Source organism: Chlorocebus sabaeus, chromosome 23, assembly GCF_047675955.1.
Source record: "Chlorocebus sabaeus isolate Y175 chromosome 23, mChlSab1.0.hap1, whole genome shotgun sequence".
NCBI classification, from domain to species: Eukaryota; Metazoa; Chordata; class Mammalia; order Primates; family Cercopithecidae; genus Chlorocebus; species Chlorocebus sabaeus.
This window is the reverse complement of record NC_132926.1, coordinates 20,697,047-20,720,577: the sequence shown is the minus strand read 5'-3', so window position 1 is coordinate 20,720,577 and position 23,531 is coordinate 20,697,047. Positions and strand designations below refer to the sequence as shown.

Here is a 23,531-nt window from a genome sequence, read left to right as displayed (position 1 = left end):
TTTTTGGATGCAGAAAGATGGCTAATCCAAAGAGCAGGCATTTCTTTGAACTTAACCTGCAGAGCCTTTAGCACATTTTAGTTTTAACTATGAACTCTAGTCTAATGATTGCATGTTGCACTCATAATGTTCTCAACTGGGAAAAATAACTCCCTGCTATCAAGAATTTTAAAATATGAGAATATTTGGTTGTTAGCATGCATAGAGAACACTAGAGACACTTGGTAAGTAAAAGCAGGAGATCCGAAGTATCCTGAAATGTGTGGGACAGTCTTGCCTGATGAGGAATTGCTCTTCTTCAAATATAAAGAGCATATCCCATTGCAGACACTGCACTGAACATCAGTCAGTATGAATTCTTAATACTTTATGACCATGAGATAAATTTACAAAATTTTTGTTTCATTAGCATTGATTTCTCTTAATAATGACCACCTTTTATGTTTCTTGACTATTTTCATTGTGAATTGTAAACTTTTATATATATATCCATATATCAATTGAAACTTTCTGCCTGCTTTTAACTTATTGTATATTTACATAGGAATCCTTTTGTACATTTACAAATATAATCTTTATATTTGTGTTGCTTCCTTTAACTCCCTTAGTAGTGTGCTCATTAAACATCCTTATTTGTCTCAGAAACATAGGTATGTTTGTATGTTTGGGCAAGTGGCTATCCTCAATATATCATAAGGGGGAAGTAAAGACTTACAAGAACACTATGCTGTGGAGATACTGTGAAATTGTGAAAGTGGACTTGAGAGGCTAAATCATTCATCTAGGAACATTTTACTAAAGTTTGAGTGGTTTTATTCTAGGGCAAGTTTTCTCAGCATTGGTACTACTGATGTGTTTTGGCAAGATCATTATTTTTTGAGGCGACTGTCCTATGCATTGTAGGATAACAGCATTCCTGGCCTCCCCACAATGGCTGCCAGGGTGTATAATCTCCCACTTATGGAGGAACACAATTTCTGTAGAAAGCACCCTTCCAATGCTATTTTTGAAAAGATCAATGGAGATTTTTAGTGAGAAAGTGCAAGTAAATGTTATCCAAGAGGCAATTCTGTAGCTATCTTGAATATCTGGTTTGTTTATATATGCATGCATGGACATACTGATTTTTTTGTATTATGAAAAGTGCCATTTAGTGTCTGGTGCCAAGTTTGCTCTTTCTGTGCAATAATTTTCTCTAATTATCGCTACATCTTTAATAAGTCATTTTATATAAAGCTGTGTTGGTGTGGGTGGTATATGAAATTAAAGTACAGGACACAAAAGGAATGATTACACATTATTCTTTTGCAAAATCCAGCAAGTTAATAGCAGTATTGTTGAGGAGGATGGTAGTTCTAGGCTTCCCAGTACAAACAAACAACAGAGCATGCAAGTGTTTGTCTAAGGTGATTCATAAAAGAGAACATATTTTGGAGAAACAGCTATGAAATATGCAGGTATGAGACAGATATTCTCAAATTTGCCAAACGGAAATAATTCTCTAAATGAGAGAGCTCTGATAACTGGTTTACATAGTCAAAACGCTACATAAATATGACCATACATCCCCAAAGTCGTAGCCATTGTCATATTCTTAAACTTTTTTTTTTTTTTTTTTACTAATTCCACAGGAAAATGATAATTGCAATCTAATTAACAGTGTTGCTAATAGATCTTGTCTGTCCTAATTCTGACAGAGATGTGTGAACAAGGGAGTTCATTACACACAGACATTAACACATAATACAAATTCTCAGATTACAGAGCTTGAGTATCTTGGATGTCGCTAGGTCTATCGCATTCTTTTAAAGGTAAGCTCAGCAGAGGGAAAATGACTAAGATTACGTAGCTTATTATCCCTTCTAGCTCTAGTATTATTTTTTCCTATTGAGAGTAGAAAAAGTCTTCCTTCTCTTACATTAATTTCTTATTAATTGAAACCTATGAAAAAATAAAATCAGGTGTGTTAATCTTTTGTTTAGACACAACTGTAACTTAACTATTATGTGTTTCTTGTTAAAAAAATCATTTTAATGAGAAAATCATGCCTATTCTATAGGAATATCTGTAAAAATGTACAATATCATCCATGATTTTTTTTTACATGTGAAAATATTTCTGTCTGACAGTCTGCAGAATGGGAGACAACTTTTGCAGTCTGTACATATGACAAAGGTCTAATATCGAAATCTACAAGGAACTTAAACAAATTTACAGGAAAAAAAAACATTAAAAAGTGGGTAAAGAAAATGAACAGACATTTCTCAAAAGAAGAGATTTATGTAGCCAACAAACATGGAAAAAAGTTCAACATCACTGATCATTAGAGACATGCAAATCAAAACAATGACATACCATCTCAGACCAGTCAGAATGGCGACTATTAAAAATTCAAGAAACAGGCCTGGGCGCGGTGGCTCAAGCCTGTAATCCCAGCACTTTGGGAGGCCCAGGCGGGCGGATCACGAGGTCAGGAGATCGAGACCATCCTGGCTAACACGGTGAAACCCCTTCTCTACTAAAAAAAATACAAAAAACTAGTCGGGCGAGGTGGCGAGCGCCTGTAGTCCCAGCTACTCCGGAGGCTGAGGCAGGAGAATGGTGTGAACCCGGGAGGCGGAGCTTGCAGTGAGCGGAGATAGCGCCACTGCACTCCAGCCTGGGCGACAGAGCAAGACTCTGTCTCAAAAAAAAACCAAAAATAATTTAAGAAACAACAGATGCTGGTAAGGCTGTGGAGAAATAGGAACTTTCCTCACTATTGATGAGAATATAAATTAGTTCAACCATTGTGGAAGACAGAGTGACAATTCCTCAAAGACTTAGAACCAGAAATGCCATTTGACCCAGCAATCCCATTATTGGGTATAAAGGAATAAAAATCATTCTATTATAAAGATACTGGCATGTGTATGTTCATTTCAGCACTAGTCACAATAGCAAGACATGGAATCAACCCAAATGCCCATCAGTGATACACAGGATAAAGAAAATGTGGTACATATACACCATGGAGTACTATGCAGCCATAAAAAGGAATGGGATCATGTCCTTTGCAGGGACATGGATGGAGCTGGAAGCCATCATCCTCAGCAAAATAACACAGGAACAGGAAACTAAACAAAACACCTCACGTTCTCATAAGTGGGCGGTGAACAATGAGAACACATGGACACAGGAAGGGGAACAACAACACAGGTCTTGGCCTGTTGGGGATGTGGGGAAAGGGAGAGCATCAGGTTAAGTAGTTAATGCATGCAGGGCCCTTAATACTTAGGTGAAGAGTTAATAGGTACAGCAAAACACGATGGCACACGTTTACCTATGTTACAAACCTGCACGTTTTGCACATGTATCCTGGAATTTAAAATTAAATTAAATTTAAAAAAGAAAAGACAAAAACATTCAGTCTGAAAACCCTCACAAAACTTTCTCTCTGATGACACAAATCAGAGATGAAAGGCAAACATTTTGATACGAAAAATAAAAACAGTCACATATCTAAATAAATATAGGGTTCTCTGGCTGAAAAAAAGTTGTGATTAATCTGAAGAGAATTATTTCATAGCATCATATATACCAGATATTTAGGGGATTTAGGTAATAGCACAATTAATGTGAGTTCAAAATACATTATGGTCACCAGTGGGAGTAGGTTTAAAGGAGAATAAAAAGAATGAGTACAGATGTGAAAACTGGATCCCATAATGAACACATAAAGGTTTTAGGAGTGTTTCCCTTACATTAGAGAAAACATTGTAGGTATCTTCATTTAAATGGCTGCCATGTGTCTTTCCCTGACAATAATATATTCAAATGTTCCTCAAATGATTTATGTCATGTTCTCAAGTGTGACTCTTAAGGCTGTGCTGTATGTCTGCAATAGTTACCATGGCCTTTGTAGAATTTGGATTTCAAAGGTACAGACTGTGAACTGGGTGAGTAAGGAATGAAATTGGCAGAAGGATGGTGAATTGAGACTTTTGATCCTTGATCTTATGTTCCTGAATTGAAATATCTGTGTGTGTGTGTGTATGTATAATATATATTATAATTTTATTATATATTCTATATAATAGATGTACACACAGACATGTATATTCACAATGCTTTTTAAAATTTTTATTTAAAGAAAAGATTAAAATTTTAAGGCTTAAATGAACTTTTCTTGACTACAACTTCCTTCTACCAGAACTGAGAATAGAATGCTGTTTCTTGGATTCAGACATTTTCCTTTCGACCTGTGGCAAGCCTAATAAAATAGTGCCAGAATTGTCAACATTAACCACGTGTGTAGATGCTTTATTTTTGTAACATTTCTGCATGAGGAGTCTTAACCTGCTATTTCTTAGGCTTTGTCTCCTATAGGTGGCATTCAAGAAACTGACCAGGTCTCTAATGATAGCAGTAGATCCCATTTCTGTCTTTGCTTGAGATGACGTACCTTTGACAATAAGGGTCAGCAAAGTACCTTGAAAAAAATATTTACTCAACGGCAAGATGGCTGGGAGTTGTTCTGTTGTGTTACAAGTGCTGGTAAATAAATCATGAGGAATAATTTTTAAATACAGACGGGTGCGGCTGTAGCTAGTAATGCTGATGAAAATCAGAAAGGGAATCCAAGAGGGTCCCAATAGTGTTAGACTTTTTAAACAGTAAAAGCTGTGTAGGAATCCTTCTGTGAACCATAAAAATAATAAACGCTGAGCCCATTGGAACATAATCTCAATCAGCAAGATGCCACTGCTTTCCAGATTTCCTCACAGGGCCCTGCTAATTCCATGCCAAAACTGGCAGTGGATTTCTTCCTTCTAATCTCCCCTAATGCCTTATTCGATTATTGTCACTGCTCTCCGACCATGCACTGTCCCTTCAGACTCTCACTTCCCAACTGAGTCAGTCAGAGGAGCCTGGGTGTCTGCAGGACATAATCTAAGACCACAAACCACCTTGTTCCATGTGAGAAGAAGGAAACAAGAAAGAAGGGAGTCAGGGGAATCCTGCAAATTTTTTGGCAACCTCTTTATCTGTTGGATTACTGACTTGAGGCAAACAAGGAATAGAGATATGAAGGGTTTGAAAGATTTCTCCAGTTGATTGGCAAAGCAGAGCTGGCTAGTAGGGAGGACGACGCCAGGAGGAGGGTGAATTTTGCATTTCAGTGCACTGCAGGATGGCATCGCGTCTGCCCTGGCTGTGCATTATTCTGTGGTGAGTAAGATTCTTTTTCCTGAGTTTTCTTTTTATCTCAGAGGAAAGGAAACGTGTACATCCATTGGGTGACTCCTATATCGAATCATGAAAGAGGCCAGAAGTGGTGTAGAATGTATTTGTAACAGGGTGGAATAGAGTAGATTAGATAAAACATGTTCTCTGAGTCTGGGAGTAAGGGTCATTGACTCTCTACTCACAGGCTAGAAAGTGCCCTAGGGAAACTCGAAGATGAAGGCAACTTCTACTCAGAAAACGTCAGTCGGATCCTGGACAACTTGCTTGAAGGCTATGACAATCGGCTGCGGCCGGGATTTGGAGGTAAGAAGCTGCATCTTTGCTACACAAACACCTGTAGTCTCCTTCCTCTGTTTCTGCCCCTTGAAGACCCAGGAGAGTCAGAAACGAGGTAGAGGGTAGGGGCAGGGGCAGGGGCACGGGAGAGAGACCATGTGTATGTTCCCATCCAGTCTCTGCCTCATCCACCATTAGTAGCCTTGTTCAAGTTATTTGAACTCTCTATACCTCATATCCTGAATTGTTGTGTGGGTATATGATCAATGTTTGCCTCATAGAGTTGTATGAGTGCAAAATGAGATTATTCGTGTAAAACAGTTTTCTTAGCATTTTCTCATTAAAGCCATCAATATACATTAATTACTATCATTTTCATTAGAACAAATCTAGCTTCTTTCATTCCTTAATGTTCTCCCAATTGACTAGAATACATTCAAAATAAGGCCACTGACATGAATTTTCAGAGTTGAGAGACTGAAGGATCTACTGGAATGCAATAGGATGCATTGCAGATACTAGCTATGATAAGGGGTTTGGCAGTAGAATGCTGAGATCAATCCCTTTAACAGCAGTAGTAATCATTGTTTCATCCCTCTGGGCTAATTTCAGGTGCTGTCACTGAAGTCAAAACAGACATTTATGTGACCAGTTTTGGGCCAGTGTCAGATGTGGAGATGGTGAGTGAGTTCTAAGTGAGTTGGGTATTTTCATTTCGGGGAGGATAGTGGAGTCCCAAAACTAATGATAATGGGCATTGCCGCCAAGCTTGGCTCCAGATTCATGACACAATATGTGTATTCATGCTGGGAGGGCATGACCATTAGAGCAGATTCCTGGCTTAATCTTCACATTTCACTAAGGGCTTGAACATTTTAAGCTGAGGGACTTTTTAAAATTATGTCCTCTCTTCCATCCACATACTATGCACTAATTCTTCCCTCCAAAGAGACGAGTTTTTCCCCCTTCTTTGTGAAGCTCTAGAAAATTTATTAGAGGAGGAAAAAAAACCACACAGATCCTATTCCACATAAAAGTTTATTGAGTATGTCTATGAAACCTAAAACATAATTGTCTTTTGTGGAAACATCATTATCAGTATGTTTTATTAAAACAGTAAAGAGGTCATTTGGAAAGGCTAATGCTCTCCACCTTTTACGTTGAGGGTGGACCAGTGGGTGTTCTGGGGACTCTGTTCCAGGTACAGATGGCTGTAGCATTCGTAAGAGGGTATTTATAGTAAGTGGCAATGAAAACTTGAACTCATCTTTTAGAACAAAGTGTATCATGGTATTCTTGTACGGTTCTCAGGTGGCATTTCTCTCTAAAACTGAAATGTAAATACAAATGCTGAAGTAAACATAACTGTCTTTAAAGAGGTTCATCATTAGGTTTTATTAGGGAAATGTAATTCTAAAGAAACAGTTATTGGAGACTTTTTCATTTCCTGCTTTTTTAAGTTGGCAAGAAAAGATGATGTATAGAAAGAATAAAGGAAGGAGTAAAGGAAGAAGAGAAAGGAATATGGAGGAAAAGGAGAAAGAAATAACATAAGAAAGAAAGGGAAAGTGGGAGAAAGGGTTTTATTCAAGAGATAAATATCTTACTATAAAAGGAGAAAGAGTCAGCATTATTCAGAATCCTGGATTATTTTAGTATCATATTTTCCATTCGTGTTCTAAGCCACTCCAAGTATAAACAACCACAACAATTTGCCATTGTGTTGTTGAAGTCTGGGTATTCTTAATATTCTATCTTACGTTTGTGTCTGTTTTTACAGTTTATTTGTACAATAGATCCCTATTACATCCTGGGTCATTATTGGATGGGCATATTGCTTGTCAAATTATATTTTTAAAATGTGATCACTACTTGTCACAGTAAGTTTCATAAAGGAACTTATATAGTAGGCAAAGCAATTATTGGCAATACTTTGATGTAATTGCAAGTTGTTATTTGTTATTGACTTTTGCAATAGCTCTTATTATAATTATTAAACATTTTAATGTTATTCATAAATGCCACAAATTAACTCATAATTTTGATTATACATACTTAAATGATACTCTCTTTAGAATAATCATGGTAACACTTGTTTTTATGTTCCCTGAGAACCATATAAAATAATTTTGACGTGCAGCTATAGTGTGTTTATCAACTAAGGTTGATCTATGTGTGGAATTTTACTGAATGTTACTCTGATGCTCTGAGATCCGTTTGAGGGTGAACGAGGTACAAAGGGGAATAGTTAGACTAACTAACGGTATAAAGGCCAGCCAGCACAAAGGCTAACCTAAATATTTCCATAATCTATTTTCTAGATTAAGGAGGACATATTGATAGATGGAAATATGGATGACTGGATAGATAAAGAGGAAGAATATTAAGGAAAGTCAAGGTGGAGGAGGGAGGTGTAAACATCACAGCACTATCTTTTATAACAATACAAACTTTAAGTTTGAGAACAATAATAATTACTCGCTAAAATTATAATTTTTGTGAGAATTATTGCCATAAAAATTTGCTTTATTGCTTAAGTTTAGAGATTGGGTGTATAGGCTAGTGAATAAACTATTCTTAGCGAACTGTCTTTCCAGCTTGCGTGAATATTTTATTTTCTCTTAGGAGTATACAATGGATGTTTTTTTCCGCCAGACTTGGACAGATGAGAGGTTGAAGTTTGGGGGGCCAACTGAGATTCTGAGTTTGAATAACTTGATGGTCAGTAAAATCTGGACACCTGACACTTTTTTCAGAAATGGTAAAAAGTCAATTGCACACAACATGACAACTCCCAATAAACTCTTCAGAATAATGCAGAATGGAACCATTTTATACACCATGAGGTGAGGTTTCTCCAATTCTATTTCCCCCGCCTAAATGATATGTCCATAATACTAACTCAGAAACACTGATTTCAATGTTCCTAGGCTTACCATCAATGCTGATTGTCCCATGAGGCTGGTTAACTTTCCTATGGATGGGCACGCTTGTCCACTCAAGTTTGGGAGCTGTAAGTTATAACAGGCTTCTGAGAGTCAAATAATACATCCAAAATATGTAATTACTTGGTTTTAGCTGATACTGGAAATCAAGGAAGAAATATAATCATGACACTATCAGTGTGGTTCTAGGAATATACTTAATCATTCTGTCAATCTCATGAATCGAGGGTTTAGTCATGAAGATTAAAGAAAACATTTAATACAATTTATGTTTGTATTTCCTTTTTTATAGACAATGTGCACTTTGAAGGAAAAAAAGACAACTCATCAAATTCACTGCTATATTTAATTTGTTTCAAATATGTAGATGCTTATCCCAAAAGTGAAATCATATATACATGGAAAAAAGGACCACTTTACTCAGTTGAAGTCCCAGAAGAATCTTCAAGCCTTCTCCAGTATGATCTGATTGGACAAACAGTATCTAGTGAGACAATTAAATCTAACACAGGTAAGAATTTGACCAAAGGATGGAAATAATTCTGCAAGATGACTCCAGTGCACATTTTCAAAACATCTTCTTTTTCCTTTGCCTTAGCCATTCTCAGCTAAGCATGCTGTTTTGAAGTGATGAGTAGCTTTCCTTAAAGTTGATTTTGCAACCAGGTGCATGTAAAGATTTGTGTGATCTTGGAATAAGTAGTTTTTTATGTATATGATATAAGGAACCCTACTGAAAACAATGAGCTGATGTGTCTTTTTGCTCTGTCATCTGCTGATCAAGTAGCTTTCTTATATACTGAAACGTACCTTTGCTTGTTTTCTTCCAGGCAATGTTAATTTAAAAACTGTCAAGATTTATATTCAACTGCATGCTTTTTGCAGACTGTCAGCAGTAATAATACTGATGTATGTGTCTTCCACCAGGTGAATACGTTATAATGACAGTTTACTTCCACTTGCGAAGGAAGATGGGCTACTTCATGATACAGATATACACTCCTTGCATTATGACAGTCATTCTTTCCCAGGTGTCTTTCTGGATTAATAAGGAGTCCGTCCCAGCAAGAACTGTTTTTGGTATGTCTCACATTTTGTACTTCACGTACGTTCATCTTCCACTTTTCATTGCTTGTGTATTTTGAGTAAATATTCACACCGGTGCACTTTTTCAATCCATAAAGTAGGTTCCTGTTTCATCCAGACATATGTAACATGCAAAATCACTGTCATTATATCACAAGTTGTGTGGTGAATCAATAAAACATTTGTCTCAGCGAGAATTGTGACTGGTTTCCTATGACTTTCATGTGTCCTATTTGCAGTGCTTTATCTTGATTTTCTTTGTCATAACTGAAGAAAAGCAGAAAGGTAAAAGCTGCATGTAAATCCGTGAAAGCAAAAGATTAAGATATTGAACACAGGAATACATAAGGTGTATACCCCTTTTATTAGGTTGAACCATATACAATTGTCATCTCATCAATTTTTTATGATTCAACCTACATATTTAGTTCCACTTATATATAGAATCACTACTAATTGTGATAAAACAAAATTAAATAATAAGAAAAAGAGCTTTAACTGGAAACATCAGTGACAAACTCCAGTGTTTTTCCTGGGTTTAATGATTATAAATTTAGTAGTCTGAAGATAGACTTGAATTAAATAGAAATCATAAATCTTGATTTTTTAAATGTACTGTTAAAATAGATCTTTTTGAAAATTACTAAAGAATACCAACATAATGATGTCGACCATCAATATTATACATCTCCTAATTGTATAAATTCCCCAGGTCATAGTTCAAGAAGGAAAACTGCCAGCAAGTGAGTGATACATTTTATCTTCTAATGAGTAAATATTATACCTTAAAATCTAGCTAGAAATAGAATCAAATTAGGTAACCTAATTTTATGCTAATATTTATACCATATTTATTTATTAACTATTATTTAATATGTTAGCTGGTAAAACTGATCTGAAATTCAAGTTTTTTTTTCTTTTTTCTTTTTATTTTTTTTGAGACGGAGTCTCGCTCTGTCACCCAGGCTGGAGTGCAGTGGTCGGATCTCGCTCACTGCAAGCTCCGCCTCCCGGGTTCACGCCATTCTCCTGCCTCAGTCTCCGGAGTAGCTGGGACTACAGGCACCCGCCAGCACGCCTGGTTTATTTTTTGTATTTTTAGTAGAGACAGGGTTTCACCGTATTAGCCAGGATGGTCTCAATCTCCTGACCTTGTGATCCGCCCGCCTCGGCCTCCCAAAGTGCTGGGATTACAGGCGTGAGCCACCGCGCCCGGCCTCAAGTTTTTTTTTCTTAAGTGGTAATAATTTGTTACAAGTTCTCTCAAGCCCTAAACAACTAGAAGTATTTACGACTTAAATTTTACAATAAACTAGTTCAATTCAGCACACTCAAAATTTTTAAAGCAATTATAATGTATAAGTCACTTCACTAAATATTGAAAGATACAGAAATGATAATACTTATGATAATAATTATGAACAATTATAATACAAAAGATATTCGAAATATTAAAAACTTACTTTGCCTTGCTAGAGTGTTTTATCTTCTCTACTGACACATTCTCACTTGATTTTGCCATAGAATTCCCAGTACTAATATTACATTTCCTTTTCTTTTTTATTTTAGGGATCACCACTGTTTTAACTATGACCACTTTGAGCATTAGTGCCCGGCACTCTTTGCCAAAAGTGTCATATGCCACTGCCATGGATTGGTTTATAGCTGTTTGCTTTGCTTTCGTCTTCTCTGCTCTTATCGAGTTTGCAGCGGTCAACTACTTTACCAATCTTCAGACACAGAAGGCCAAAAGGAAGACACAGATTGCAGCCCCACCCACAGTGACAATATCAAAAGCTACTGAACCTTTGGAAGCTGAGATTGTTTTGGTAATTGTTTATCTTTTCTACCGTTACCTACTGTAGGAAAAAGCAGCCTAAATAGTGTTGAGAGACAACTAAGTGTCCAAAAGTAATGTGAGTTGAGCACAGTTTATATAACTGTAGTTTCAAGAGCAAGGCCAGTTTCTGTTCCAACTTCACAGAGAAAAGCTAAGGAACAATCCTTCATTTATCTTTGCTCTAAACTTTGGGCATTCTTCTTTCATCATGCTCACTTATACCGGCAGATTCCAGGCTCTCAGAGGAGACTAGAAAATTCTAAGCCTTTAGATGTTTCTGTTGAACAGAATCACTTATACCAACTAGGGGGAAAAAAGTAAAAAGAAAAAAAAATGTTTTTTCTAATGAGGTTTCAGAGTCTGCAGGAAAGAAACAGGGACTTCTATGGAATGGACAATTTTTGTTATAAATCTGCTTGCTGCTTTATTTCAAGAGGGCAAGGCATCTGTGAATAATGAATAATAGATTCTCTGAATGTTGAATCATAACCCAAGAATTTGATTCATATTAAAACATTTTCATATTCACATTTGTATGTTAAATATATGTATATCAATGAGCTTATATTCAATGGCTTATATTCAGTGAGAAATAGTGATAAATTTATGTTAAATTTGCTGTGGCTAAGCTCTGGTACCCAGAGGTTTTTGAATAAGAAACAAATGGTAACATTAATATTTTAAGGACCATTAATATGCCCCCAGATTTCAATTTTGCATAAAAGTAAATTATAACAACAATTAAGCTGCACATTCTTATTTTAGTGGATAATAAAACTGATTGACACGCATAAATTTTTATTTTAATACAAATCTTAAAGAGTAGCTCTAAGAACAGGAATATTTTGCTCTGTGAATTCAAGTAAGGCAGACACTTTGAACTGAAGTTTTTTTACAACTAATCAATTCTAGTAAGCACTTTCATATCTGAAAACTACATGCAGCCCAGTAATCCTCAGTTTAACTTTATGCTGAAAGTTTTAAAGCTATTTGTTTTTTACTTTTCAGAATCTGAGGCACTTGTTGACTAAAAAGGTGATCATTTTCTTACTGAAATTTTTGTCTTTGATAAACTAAGAAACTTGTTTGAGAATTTATATTTTCTCCAAGAAATGAGAGGCCATCCCCATAATATGTAGAAATATATAATTTAAGGATTTGTTTTTATTAGCCCCCATTTAAAAAATAAAGATAAAAGAAAAAAAATTCCATTCAGTGATCCAGTTTAATTACCTTGTTTCATAAGTGGAAAACACAGTCTAGAAGAGGGAAAATACAAGTTTCTAGTTGGTAGAAAATCTAGGAATTGATTTAAAAACTTTGTATAAGCCGAGTGCAGTGGCTCACACCTGTCATCCCAGCATTTTGGGAAGCTGACGGGGGAGGATCACTTGAAGTCAGAAGTTAAAAATCAGAATGGACAACATAGCAGGCTGACCCCCATATCTGTAAAAAATTTTTAAAAAATTACTCGGTGGTGGTGGCATATGCCTGCAGTTCTAGCAACCAGGAAACTGAGGCAAGAAGATGGCTAGAATTCAGGATTTTGAAGTTACAGTGAGCCATGATCACACCACTAAACTCCATCCTGGGCGACACATTTAGATCCTGTCTCTGCAATAATAATAATAATAATAATCCGAAGAAGAAGAACCTCTGAAATCCAGAACATTACAGAGGCTGAGGCCACCCTCCCCAATAATTCCTTAAAAATTGAAATATATGAGGGTGCATACCACAGGATAAAATATTTTAAGAATGTAGTTGAGTCCCAAAATTCTTCCTTTGACTTAATAATATATTCTTTATGTATATGTAGTTTGAAAGGTCACCAAATATATATTTTTTTACAAAATATCCTAGTCTGCAGACTTGCTTCACAATGTTAAAACCATTTTTTGTCATGATAAATTCCAAATGTTTCTGAGAATTTTTTCATGTTTGTAGAAATAAGTGATTCTGTTACAAGATATCTGTATGCATATAAGTATGTAATCTATATATTGTCCATAGGTCATATACATATTAATACATATCTATAAATGAAAAAAGTGCTTATCAGAATTCAGCTTACCAGTTTCTTATTTGTGTAATGTAGTAAAAGTAAAAAAAAAAAAAAAAGATGGTCAGAAACTGAAAAAAAATGGATTGATTTTGAATATGCTCATAGGCCAGATATTGAAATAAAAAGAAAGACCAATATTTTTACTTTACCTTTTTTGAAACATGCAGTACTGAGAAGAGGATGATTTCAAATCCTTGGAGAAAACATAATCACCCTCTCAGGCTATTATTTTAAAGGTGTAAGTTATTAATTTAAGATGGAATTTAAGATCTCAGGTTTTGATATAAACTGCCTCCCGTAAACCTAAAATAGTAACATATAATGAGTAGGTCCTCTGGGAAGCTAGATTTTTTTAAATGGCATATAAATAATCTCCAAGTACTTTTTTCCTGCAGGTAACATTTATTTTTTCTTATGAGAAGTTATATTTCTGAACCTGGTTTCACTTAAAATATTTTAAAGCAATACATAGGAAAATTTTAATTCTAAAAGGCTGAAGTATAAAAATAAACATAAAAACAAAATGACCAAATCAAACAATGTAAACCTTGAAGGTATCAAAACTAAATATAGGTGATTACATAGGACATTTGCATTACATTTGTTCATGTCAAACTTTGGCAAGTTGTCTTATATGATGTAGAGGAACAAACATAAATTACACATTTACAATTTATACTACACAATGGTATATTTTGATTGCAAGACATTTTCTTCCAAATACCATGACATTTAAAAATACCTATTCAGTTGTAATCAAAACAACATTATTCGAGTAAGTTTGACATTGAAATAGCACACTAATATGGTAAAGTTGAAGTGAAATTAAGTGCTTGGATATTTCATGTGATTCTATGTTGTATATTTTAGTATGTTCATTGCTTTTCACAGGAAACTACTTACAGTGAATGTAGGTAAAAGTTTATTCATTTTATCACTTTGATTCTGACCTTAAAACATAATAATAACAGAGAAACTCAAGCATTTGAAATCTAGATCTCAAACCCAAAAAGACACCTTAAAGCTAAATCTTCAGAAATGCTCCGTAGACTATCTTTCTGTTTTTAAGACATATGGAATTGGATATTTTATTTTTTATTAACTATTTTTGGAAAAGAAATTGTTAACAGTGTTTTTCCCACTTATAGGTGATTATTTTCTTAATGTTTTTATCTGGTATGCTACCTTAACATTAGAGAGTTATTTATATCTTCATGAGTTTCAGAGCCTATTGACATGTCTGGAATATACCTGTACCTATATTGTGTGTAAGATCAACTTTGGTCCTTGATTTCTTTTGGCATAGTTTGCTAGTTTCCTTGTTATTTTAAAGGTCTATGCCCTCATCACTACGTTCCTGACAGTCAATCACTCACCCATCCCCTCTGCAATCCTTTGAGCAGTGTCATTACTCTCAATGTAGCTTCTCTTCTTTACATGGGTGTGATGCCTTTTGTAAATTATATAATACAAAATTGACCAAAATTTCATTAGTCAGGACAATTACTCTATTTATGTTGATTGCATTATTTATTTATTTCTTTTTTTTTTCTTTTCATCTGGCACCTATTTATTGACTACTTAGGCATTCATTGAATTATTCATACCATATATATTTGATAAGTGCCTTTATGTGCCAGGCCTTTTGTAGAGTGTTGAGGATACATTAGTGAGTGATATTGGAGGGCCTCTTCCCTCATGGAGTTTCTTGTACAGCAGGAAGTGAGAGAGAGCAATGAGCCTTAATAATACCTTGGAATAAAGCCTGTCGTTAGAGATGTATAGTGAGCTACAGAAGAGCCATGCAAAAGTGTCTTACTCAGTCTGGAGGGGTTTTCGTTTTTAGCAGAGTGATGTCTAAGCTAAGAACAGAGAAGAAATTAGCCTGGCTCTGTGCTGGAAGCTCTAAGCCAGTTGCTACAAACTTGGGCATAGAGAGGACAATAAGGTATATCCTCTTCCTGTGCTCCTTTTTAAGGTAGTAGGGTGCACTGGGCCATTACCATGCTGCTTTTATCTGTGTAGAGAGATGTGAAGAATAGAATACTGAAAGGTTTACCTTTTCTACTCCAAATATTGCACAAATAAACGGAGTCTCGCTCTGTCGCCCAGGCTGGAGCAGATTTTTTTTTGAGTACTGTCATTACTCCCTACAATTAAGGACTGAATTAAGACTATTAAAGACTCTATGTACCAGAAAGATCACAGTGCCCTTCTTGGTTGTGCCATTGTATGATTTATGGGGCAGGCAGGATGGATTAGATGAGGGTTGTAAGTGGTTAGTCCCTTCCCCATACCTTCTATCAAATCCCCACCCAATACTTCATTATGAATCCTCCAAACATTCTGATATGTTTTCTAGACATGTTTCCTAGTACCATGAATCAACTATTCAATATATTGCTGCCAATAAGCTGCGTGTCTGTAGAAATTCTGGAGTCGTGTCTGTTTTCAACTCTACCAGCTGAACACAAACACAGGAAAACCCAACAGAGTTCTAATTTTCCCCATAATGATTAATATGATGACTTGTGCAAACTATCAATACTAAGTGTTTTCAAAAAATATTTTCTCTTATTTGTGTTGTCCCTCTTTGCTTTTTCTAAAAACAAATGCTTGGTTTATCCCTTAGTAAGGCAGTCCTGGTTAGAGTATCTTTTTAAATGGTGGGAGCAATAGGTTACCTCTCAGACCTACTGAGACTCATTGAATTACATATAAAAATTTGTCTAAATACTTCCTAAACACTTCTTCCCTCTATCACATAGTTGATGGTCATAAAGTCCAGTTTGACTTAAAGTACCTTTGCAATATGGCATTACTTGAAACAAAGCAGTGCTCTATAAATACCTAAAGCAGGATGGCACTCAGCAGCAGGGGAGCCCTGCAAAAATTCAAAACCACAGGCGTTCCACTCAAAACAGTGACAGCCTCAAGCTGAGCCCTCATCTGGACTCTGACAAAAGCCTATTTTACCATCAACGGAAGCTGCTATGCTTACAATACAGCAGGCAGGACTGATGCAAACCTGTAGCTTAAACGGCTCACAAAATTGGCTTTCTTTTCATTTCAGAAATTCAGCGTATTCCTTCTAAACTAATGTCCAATCCACTTGTGCTGTCAATTGCCAGTTATTTAGCAACTGATTATCCAGATGCAGGGTAGCCAGGCCTCTTGCATTTCCCTTAGCCTATCATATTTGCTGCCTATTAGAAATTCCCCCAATCACTCCTGGGCAGTGGGACACTTGTGAATCTAAGCCAGTGATTTCCCTTGGGGAGCTATTTCCCCCCAAAGACATTTGGCAGTGTCTGGAGATACAACTTGAGGTGGAGGTGGCTAATGGTATCATGTTGGTAGAGGCCAGGGATGCCGCTCCACATCCCAAGACACAGAGGAGGGTCCTCCATAACAAAGAGTGATTGGCCCCAAAAAGTCAGTGGTTCTGAGCTTGAGACACTGTGCCCAAAACGCTAAAGTTGATAGGAAGTATAGCATAATAATTGTTGAAAGTGTGGTCTGTGGCATCAGAGGGAAATTGAATTCAGATCCTGCCACTCATTACCTTTGTGAGCTTCCTGCTTAAGCCTCCATTTGCTCTTCTATGAAATGAAGATAACATGACATTGTGGATTTTTTGAAGAAATTCATGAAATAATATTTGAAAATTGCCTTGTAATGCTAGTCAACAATAAGCATTTAGAACTGGTACTTATAATGTAATATAAAACCATATTGAAATACAATGTAACATAATCATAGAACTTTTCACCCTTTGCCTACCTCCTCCAACAAATCTTGGGAAATGTTTAGATTTTTTTTCATTTGTTGATTCAGCATTTGTTTATTAAACAAATACCGTGTTTTAAATATTTGCTAGACACTGTGGAATGCTCATACATATGAATAATGTGTCTTCCACCATTGAGGAGATTCCATGCTAGTAAAGGAGATAAGCCACAACAAAAATAATTATACCTACAAGAAAGAAAATAATAATATCTACAAGAGTCATAATAACTAGGCAGAAAAATGCATAAAGGCTGGAGTAATCAGTGATGGTAGGTGTTAATGAGTTTGGTATCAAAAGATGTATGGGAAAGATAAAAATGGGTGACAGGTGGATGTTATTTCAGACAAAGAAGAAATAAAGATATGTGAGTGGTGAGAATGAGAAGCAGACGTATTTTGAAAATGATTTAAAAAATAGATATAGCTAAGATTCCTGAGCAAAAATTATATGTACATATGTATATGTGTGTATATATACACATATATATGTTTGTGTATATATCTTTATATCAGGCATTTTTCTTAAATTCTTAGAAACATAGGAAAAAACGTATGTGTTAAGTAATATTTGTCCTTGCCTTCACAGATAGAAACTTGAAGCTTAGAGAGAATTAGAGTCTCTGGCACCTAGGAGGTGTTTAAATCATATTGCACGCAATTAGTAGCTATGAGACTGTAATCTAGGGATTTCTGACTCTCCTTGTTCTCTTAACTCCTAGGAAACCCTCCACAGAGATTGTTTGGGGAAGTAGATGAGGACAAGGGGAATGCTAATGTAGGAAACCTTTAATTTCAATATAATTTAATTTTAATTTTTTAATTTAAGTAAAATTACAGTATCCATTTTACTACAAATTTTTCATGGTGTTTGGTTCTGAATGGTACTTCTGACCTCTGGACCATGATTATTTGGGAATCCCCATTAAGTCTTTTATGACACTGTGACAATGCACAGATTCACAAATAACTGGCCCTACCACATCTCTAAAAAACAGGGGGAGAATAAGCAAGGCTTTACATTTTTATGGTACTTAATGTTTTATAGTCACTGCTTTATTCCAATGAACTAGGCATGTCTTCCCTCTTTCTACCTAAAATAGAAAAACATGTTTCAGACAGATAATGCATGCTGTTAAAAGTCAAAATGAGTGTAGAAAGAAAATCTGCTCTGAAGGCTGGCTTCTTTCTACTCTATCATGATTCTTAGAAATGTTTGCTAGAGGAAAGTATTTTAGTGTTCCATATGTGGGAGGAGGATGGCTCTTTTTGGAGGATGAAACAGTGACACCTTTTGCTCTTTCAGGTAAAGAATATTTTAATACTATATTTAATAGGTGAAAATTTAGAGTCTGAGAAATATGATAAAAAATTCTTGAAAAATGGTTCTGTGTTCTCTAGGAGAGGCAGCATGCACTGAGACAGTTACTCTGCTTCTATCCCCACACAGCCTGGTGATTCTGGGCACAGTAGTCCTCAGCTATCATCTATTTTTTTTTTTTTTTTTTAGATGGAGTCTTGATCCGTCCCCAGGCTGGAGCGCAGTGGTGCCATTTTGGCTCACTGCAATCTCTGCCTCCCGGGTTCAAGTGATCCTCCTGCCTCAGCCTCCTGAGTAACTGGGATTACAGGCACCCGCCACCAAACCGGCTAATTTTTTGTATTTCTGAGATGGGGTTTCACCATGTTGGCCAGGCTGGTCTTGAACTCCTGACCTTCTGATCCACCCACCTCGGCCTACCAAAGCTGGGATTACAAGAGTCAGCTACTACGTCTGGCCCATCTGTTTTTAATAGAAAGTTTCCCTCGTCTCCTCTTCAAGAGCAGCATACTAGCCCTCCTAATATTTTAAACTCTCTTCTACCTCTAAGACCTATGACTAATTTAATTCTGTACCACAGAATTAAGTACCACAGTTCTGGGCCAATAGATAAGAAAGATAGCCCTTGGTTGGAATTTACTGTGGTTTTTTTTCAAATCAAATCTTGACTACACCATTTGTTTTTGCTCTTGTTAAAGAAACAGATTTCTCCATGGCCCCTAAAAACAATGAACTTAAGCTCTCTATGAGAACTATTATTATTTAGATACCCATAAGTTTCATGGCAAACCAAATAACAAAATCAAGAAGGGAATACAGAAAAGAAGTTTTGGAGGTTGTTGTCCCTGTAGTCCAAATGTCACCACATCGGCGGGTCATTTTGGTCCTGTGGTTCAACCAGCAAAGGGGAGGCAGCTGTCTTATCCTGTTGCCGCAGTGTTGCTGGCTAAAGCCACGGGAGTTTGCCCACGTGGGTCACATACCCTGCCAGGCAGCAAAGTGGTGATTTTGCTGCCAGTGAGGAAACAAGGCCATTTTACAAGATCAGGGGTAATGCACAGCAAGTGTTTGAAGGCAGAGGCCCAGCAAGGACAAGCTAGTCACAAGGAGGGTGATCGTTACAGGATGTAGACAAGAAAAGATAGGAATCAGAGGAGGGCCCCCTAGACACCAACAGCATGAAAGGCATCTAAATCAAACAGAATGAGAGTCTCTGAACTAGGCCCAATACTTTAGAATAAAGATGAGAAAAATGTTGGAATGAAACAGGCACTGAAACTGACCAGTGGAGTTTATTGCTAGCGCTGCTGCCATCATGGACAAAGCATTTCCCCTATCTGGACCCTAACCTCACTTGCCAGTTATTGTGTTAAACATCCCGTTCAAGACTGTAGTTGATTGTCTTATGATTTCAGTGAAACAGGAGGTTTAGTGATAGAAAGAAGCATATAACAAATCTGAGTTCAGTAAATGAATCATTTTTAGTGACTGAGGATAGAGAAAGACCAGTTAGAAAGTTCTGAATGGGAAGTAAAAAGTGTACAATATAGAAATTCTGAGCTAAGAGGCAGGCATATTTCAAGGTATGAACAGTCATCCTACTCAATTTAAGGATATTTATTCTTTGTCACTGGCCTTTGGCATACATAGGCTAATTTTATTTATTTTTTAAATCTTAGCTGATTCAGGCTTATGACTGTGCAAAGATAAGAATGTAGGCTGGGAATGTGTGTAGAAGAATGGTTTTAATAAACCAGGCTGTAATTTTTTTGTACTAATTGTCTACATATTCCAAATTGGAATTCACCCCTCCTCCCAATACACGCCATTGCCCAAACCCATTGCCCTACAGACTACTGCACAACCAGGGGTGCACTGCAACCTGGCTCGTCTCTCCCTAAGGATACAATGCTTACCATAGTTATATGACATGAAATATGCTTTGTGTTATTTGCTGATGTATTGAGTAATACAATGTCAGATGGAAGCAAGTAAATTATTTTACAATGTATTTTAAGCCTTACTTGGAAAAGTAACACCATCAAATACTATTAAGAAGTCATTGATGTTTGACCTTACATAGAAAGTAAATCGTCAATAAATATTTGTCAATGGTGAAAGAATGAATAAATAAGCAATTAAGCAACATCTATTCTTTCATTTGGGCTTAATATTTGTCTTTTTTCCACAGCATCCTGACTCCAAATATCATCTGAAGAAAAGAATCACTTCTCTGTCCTTGCCAATAGTTTCATCTTCTGAGGCCAATAAAGTGCTCACTAGAGCGCCCATTCTACAATCAACACCTGTCACGCCCCCACCACTCTCTCCAGCCTTTGGAGGCACCAGTAAAATAGACCAGTATTCTCGAATTCTCTTTCCAGTTGCATTTGCAGGATTCAACCTTGTATACTGGATAGTTTATCTTTCCAAAGATACAATGGAAATGAGTAGCAGTGCTGAATAGCTTGCAGCCAGGACAACCTGAATTCCCTAAGTTCTTGTTTCCTGTTTCCTATATTTTCTTAAAAAATAGTATTGAGACTTGTGTAGATGCTTTTCAGAACACGAAAACAAATTGGAAATCTGTAACGCAGCTTCAGTAAGCATGTGTGGGCAAAAAAGCAATAATCCTACTCCTCGAAATAGGAAGTTGAAGGTTGCTGAAAAATATGACTTTTCTGTATGTCAGAAAAAAATGTTATGAGGATAAGATGGGTTCAAGATGAATCTGTCAGCCTTTGTCTTTCATTGTTCAATATTTTTAATTGTCACTGTGAGTAACATTTACCACAAGGCAGATAAAATAAGAAATGCTGACACTTCCAAAGGTTGCCTTAAAATATGTTTATTTTGGCTTAGTTCCCAAGAGAGAAAAATATAAATACAGTCTAAATATTTATCAGTAGGTTAATACCAGCATGTTGGAGGCCTTTATGCTAGTAAAATGGCTTTCAGTGGCGTTGTAAAGCCTATGTTGAGCTTGGCCATTTGTTTTTAACCTCGCTGTGCTCTTTTACCTCAATAAAATGTGGTGTTTGTATACATATAAATTATACATAGCTCATAAATTATGTATGCATATGTACATAGCTGTAGTTGGACTAAAATTCAGTGTATTTTATCCTACCAAATTCTCCTTTTAAGATAATACACTTACTATAATTCTATGAGGTTGTAGAAAAAAGTAGTCATTATAAGGAAGCCTTATATATTATGACTATGGTTATCTCTTGTGTTTTCCACATTTCTAATTATAACACTAAATAAAACAACAATTAACACGGTTCTCTGGATCTGTTTCATGCACCTAGAGAGACTTTCTTTAGGTGTGGAGAAGCGAAGTGGTTACCTCTACCCCAATGTTATTGCCCCTGGTGAGAGGTAGGAGAAATGGGACAACCAGGCTCAGTTACGTAGTGCTGATAAAAGATTTGAATTTATATTCAAATAGTTCATCTTTCCTCTTTTCCTGCTCAATCAATCCCATTCCTTCCTGATGCTTCGCTCTAACAGTATTTCTCCCACATAGAACTGTTATAGGGAAGTAGGAACTAAGAGTAGGAGAAAGCATGTGGTATGATTTGTCTAAATGGACAAACCCCTCATTGGATGTTCCTGGGTCTTAAACATCACAGAGATCACCTTGAGGCCAGAATCCAGAAAAAAAATCTTTTTAATACTACTACTCTTACTTTTACCCAGAAAAATGCAAACATACTACAGCTAAACAACTTTAGGTTTAATTGAAACAGCATTCGACTAAGTGTGAGGAGACTGAGGTGTCTGTGCAACTTCTGTATCATTTAGCTCCTTGGCCCAATATCTTTGTTTTTGTGAGACTCAGCTGTATTCTCATCTATAGAATGATGTTCTTCAAAGACCCTTTCATTTTGAACCATGTATGTTTGTTTCATTATTATTATTTTCTATCTAAATAAAATTGGTATAATTATACAAGGTATATTAAATAATTAAATGTCAGGTGAGTGTTAATCATCTTATATGCTAGGTCACATTTAATCTACCTCACAAACCTGTAAAGAATATACTGCTATTATCTCCATTTAAAGATGAAGAAACTAAGGCTCAAAGAAGATGAATAATTTTGTTCAAAATCAAAGAGCACTCAAGTGCTGTAGCTGATAATCAAACCCAAGCAGTGTGAATCCATAACTTGTTCATTTAACCATACCTATACATGTCCTCATCTAATATGATATGATCCCTGTTCTTTTTTCCCCGTATTCTCTAGTATTGTCTCAATTGTATGTCACTTTTTATAATAATTTTCCTGGGGTTCTGACATCACTTGTGCCCCTTGTCAGCCTTCATTCTATATCTCACTACTCTCAGTCAGCATTTATGCTTAGAGCTAGAACAGATAGATAAAATCAAGTAAAAAATTATAGACCTTATGTTCCTCCCCTATGAAGGGATATTTCAAGAAAAAACTTTATACAACTATAAAACTTTCAAATTCTCAAGATTCCAGAGAATGATGTTTCTCAGTGTATGCCATGGGATGGTACTAGTGGTTAAGTGATAATAAAACAGTTTCCTTAGTGAAAAAACTGGAGGAGAGATGTTGAGGCAAAGTGAAGCAAATGTCTTTTCTGCTGGTCTTCTCACAGCCATGATGATACTTATGTGCACTATAAATCTCTAATACTGTAACATTTCCCAAATTCATATAACTCTAAGTATCATTTTGCATGGAGGAAATCCTGGGAGTGGCATTTTCCAGAAAACAATTTAGAAAACACTACAGAAGTTTCTATTTATTCTATTCCCTCTGAGGAGGGGTTCATCAGAGCCAGGTCTCAGATCTCTATCGTTTGTACATGGCTGCTAAAATCTCAAAGCCTGAAGGAGAACACTTGCATATTTGGGCTCAGGTTCTTGAGGAAGAGCTACTACTAACTGTGGGAGGACACAATGAGACTGGTTCTGGGAATGCAAAAAACTGAAGACTGAAAC

At 36.2% G+C, this 23,531-nt stretch overlaps 1 protein-coding gene across 1 annotated transcript; it reads left to right on the top strand.

The window, feature by feature from the left end:
- Positions 1–3,891: 3,891 nt before the first annotated feature.
- GABRA6 (gamma-aminobutyric acid type A receptor subunit alpha6) lies at positions 3,892–21,906 on the top strand. The gene is made up of 9 exons (XM_008015219.3): positions 3,892–3,920; positions 5,414–5,532; positions 6,118–6,185; positions 8,131–8,351; positions 8,436–8,518; positions 8,818–8,961; positions 9,378–9,530; positions 11,106–11,365; positions 20,743–21,906. Exons 1-9 carry the CDS (start codon positions 3,892–3,894, stop codon positions 21,016–21,018), a joined length of 1,353 nt encoding a protein of 450 aa, XP_008013410.3. The 3' UTR covers positions 21,019–21,906.
- The last annotated feature ends 1,625 nt before the right edge of the window (positions 21,907–23,531 follow it).

Excerpts from the sequence above, each read along its gene's own strand:
- GABRA6 (XM_008015219.3), top strand. The coding sequence starts at position 3,892 with ATGGCCTTTGTAGAATTTGGATTTCAAAG. Across the intron at positions 5,533-6,117 it reads GCTGCGGCCGGGATTTGGAG|GTGCTGTCACTGAAGTCAAA; the intron begins GTAAGAAGCTGC and ends GGCTAATTTCAG. Across the intron at positions 8,962-9,377 it reads GACAATTAAATCTAACACAG|GTGAATACGTTATAATGACA; the intron begins GTAAGAATTTGA and ends GTCTTCCACCAG.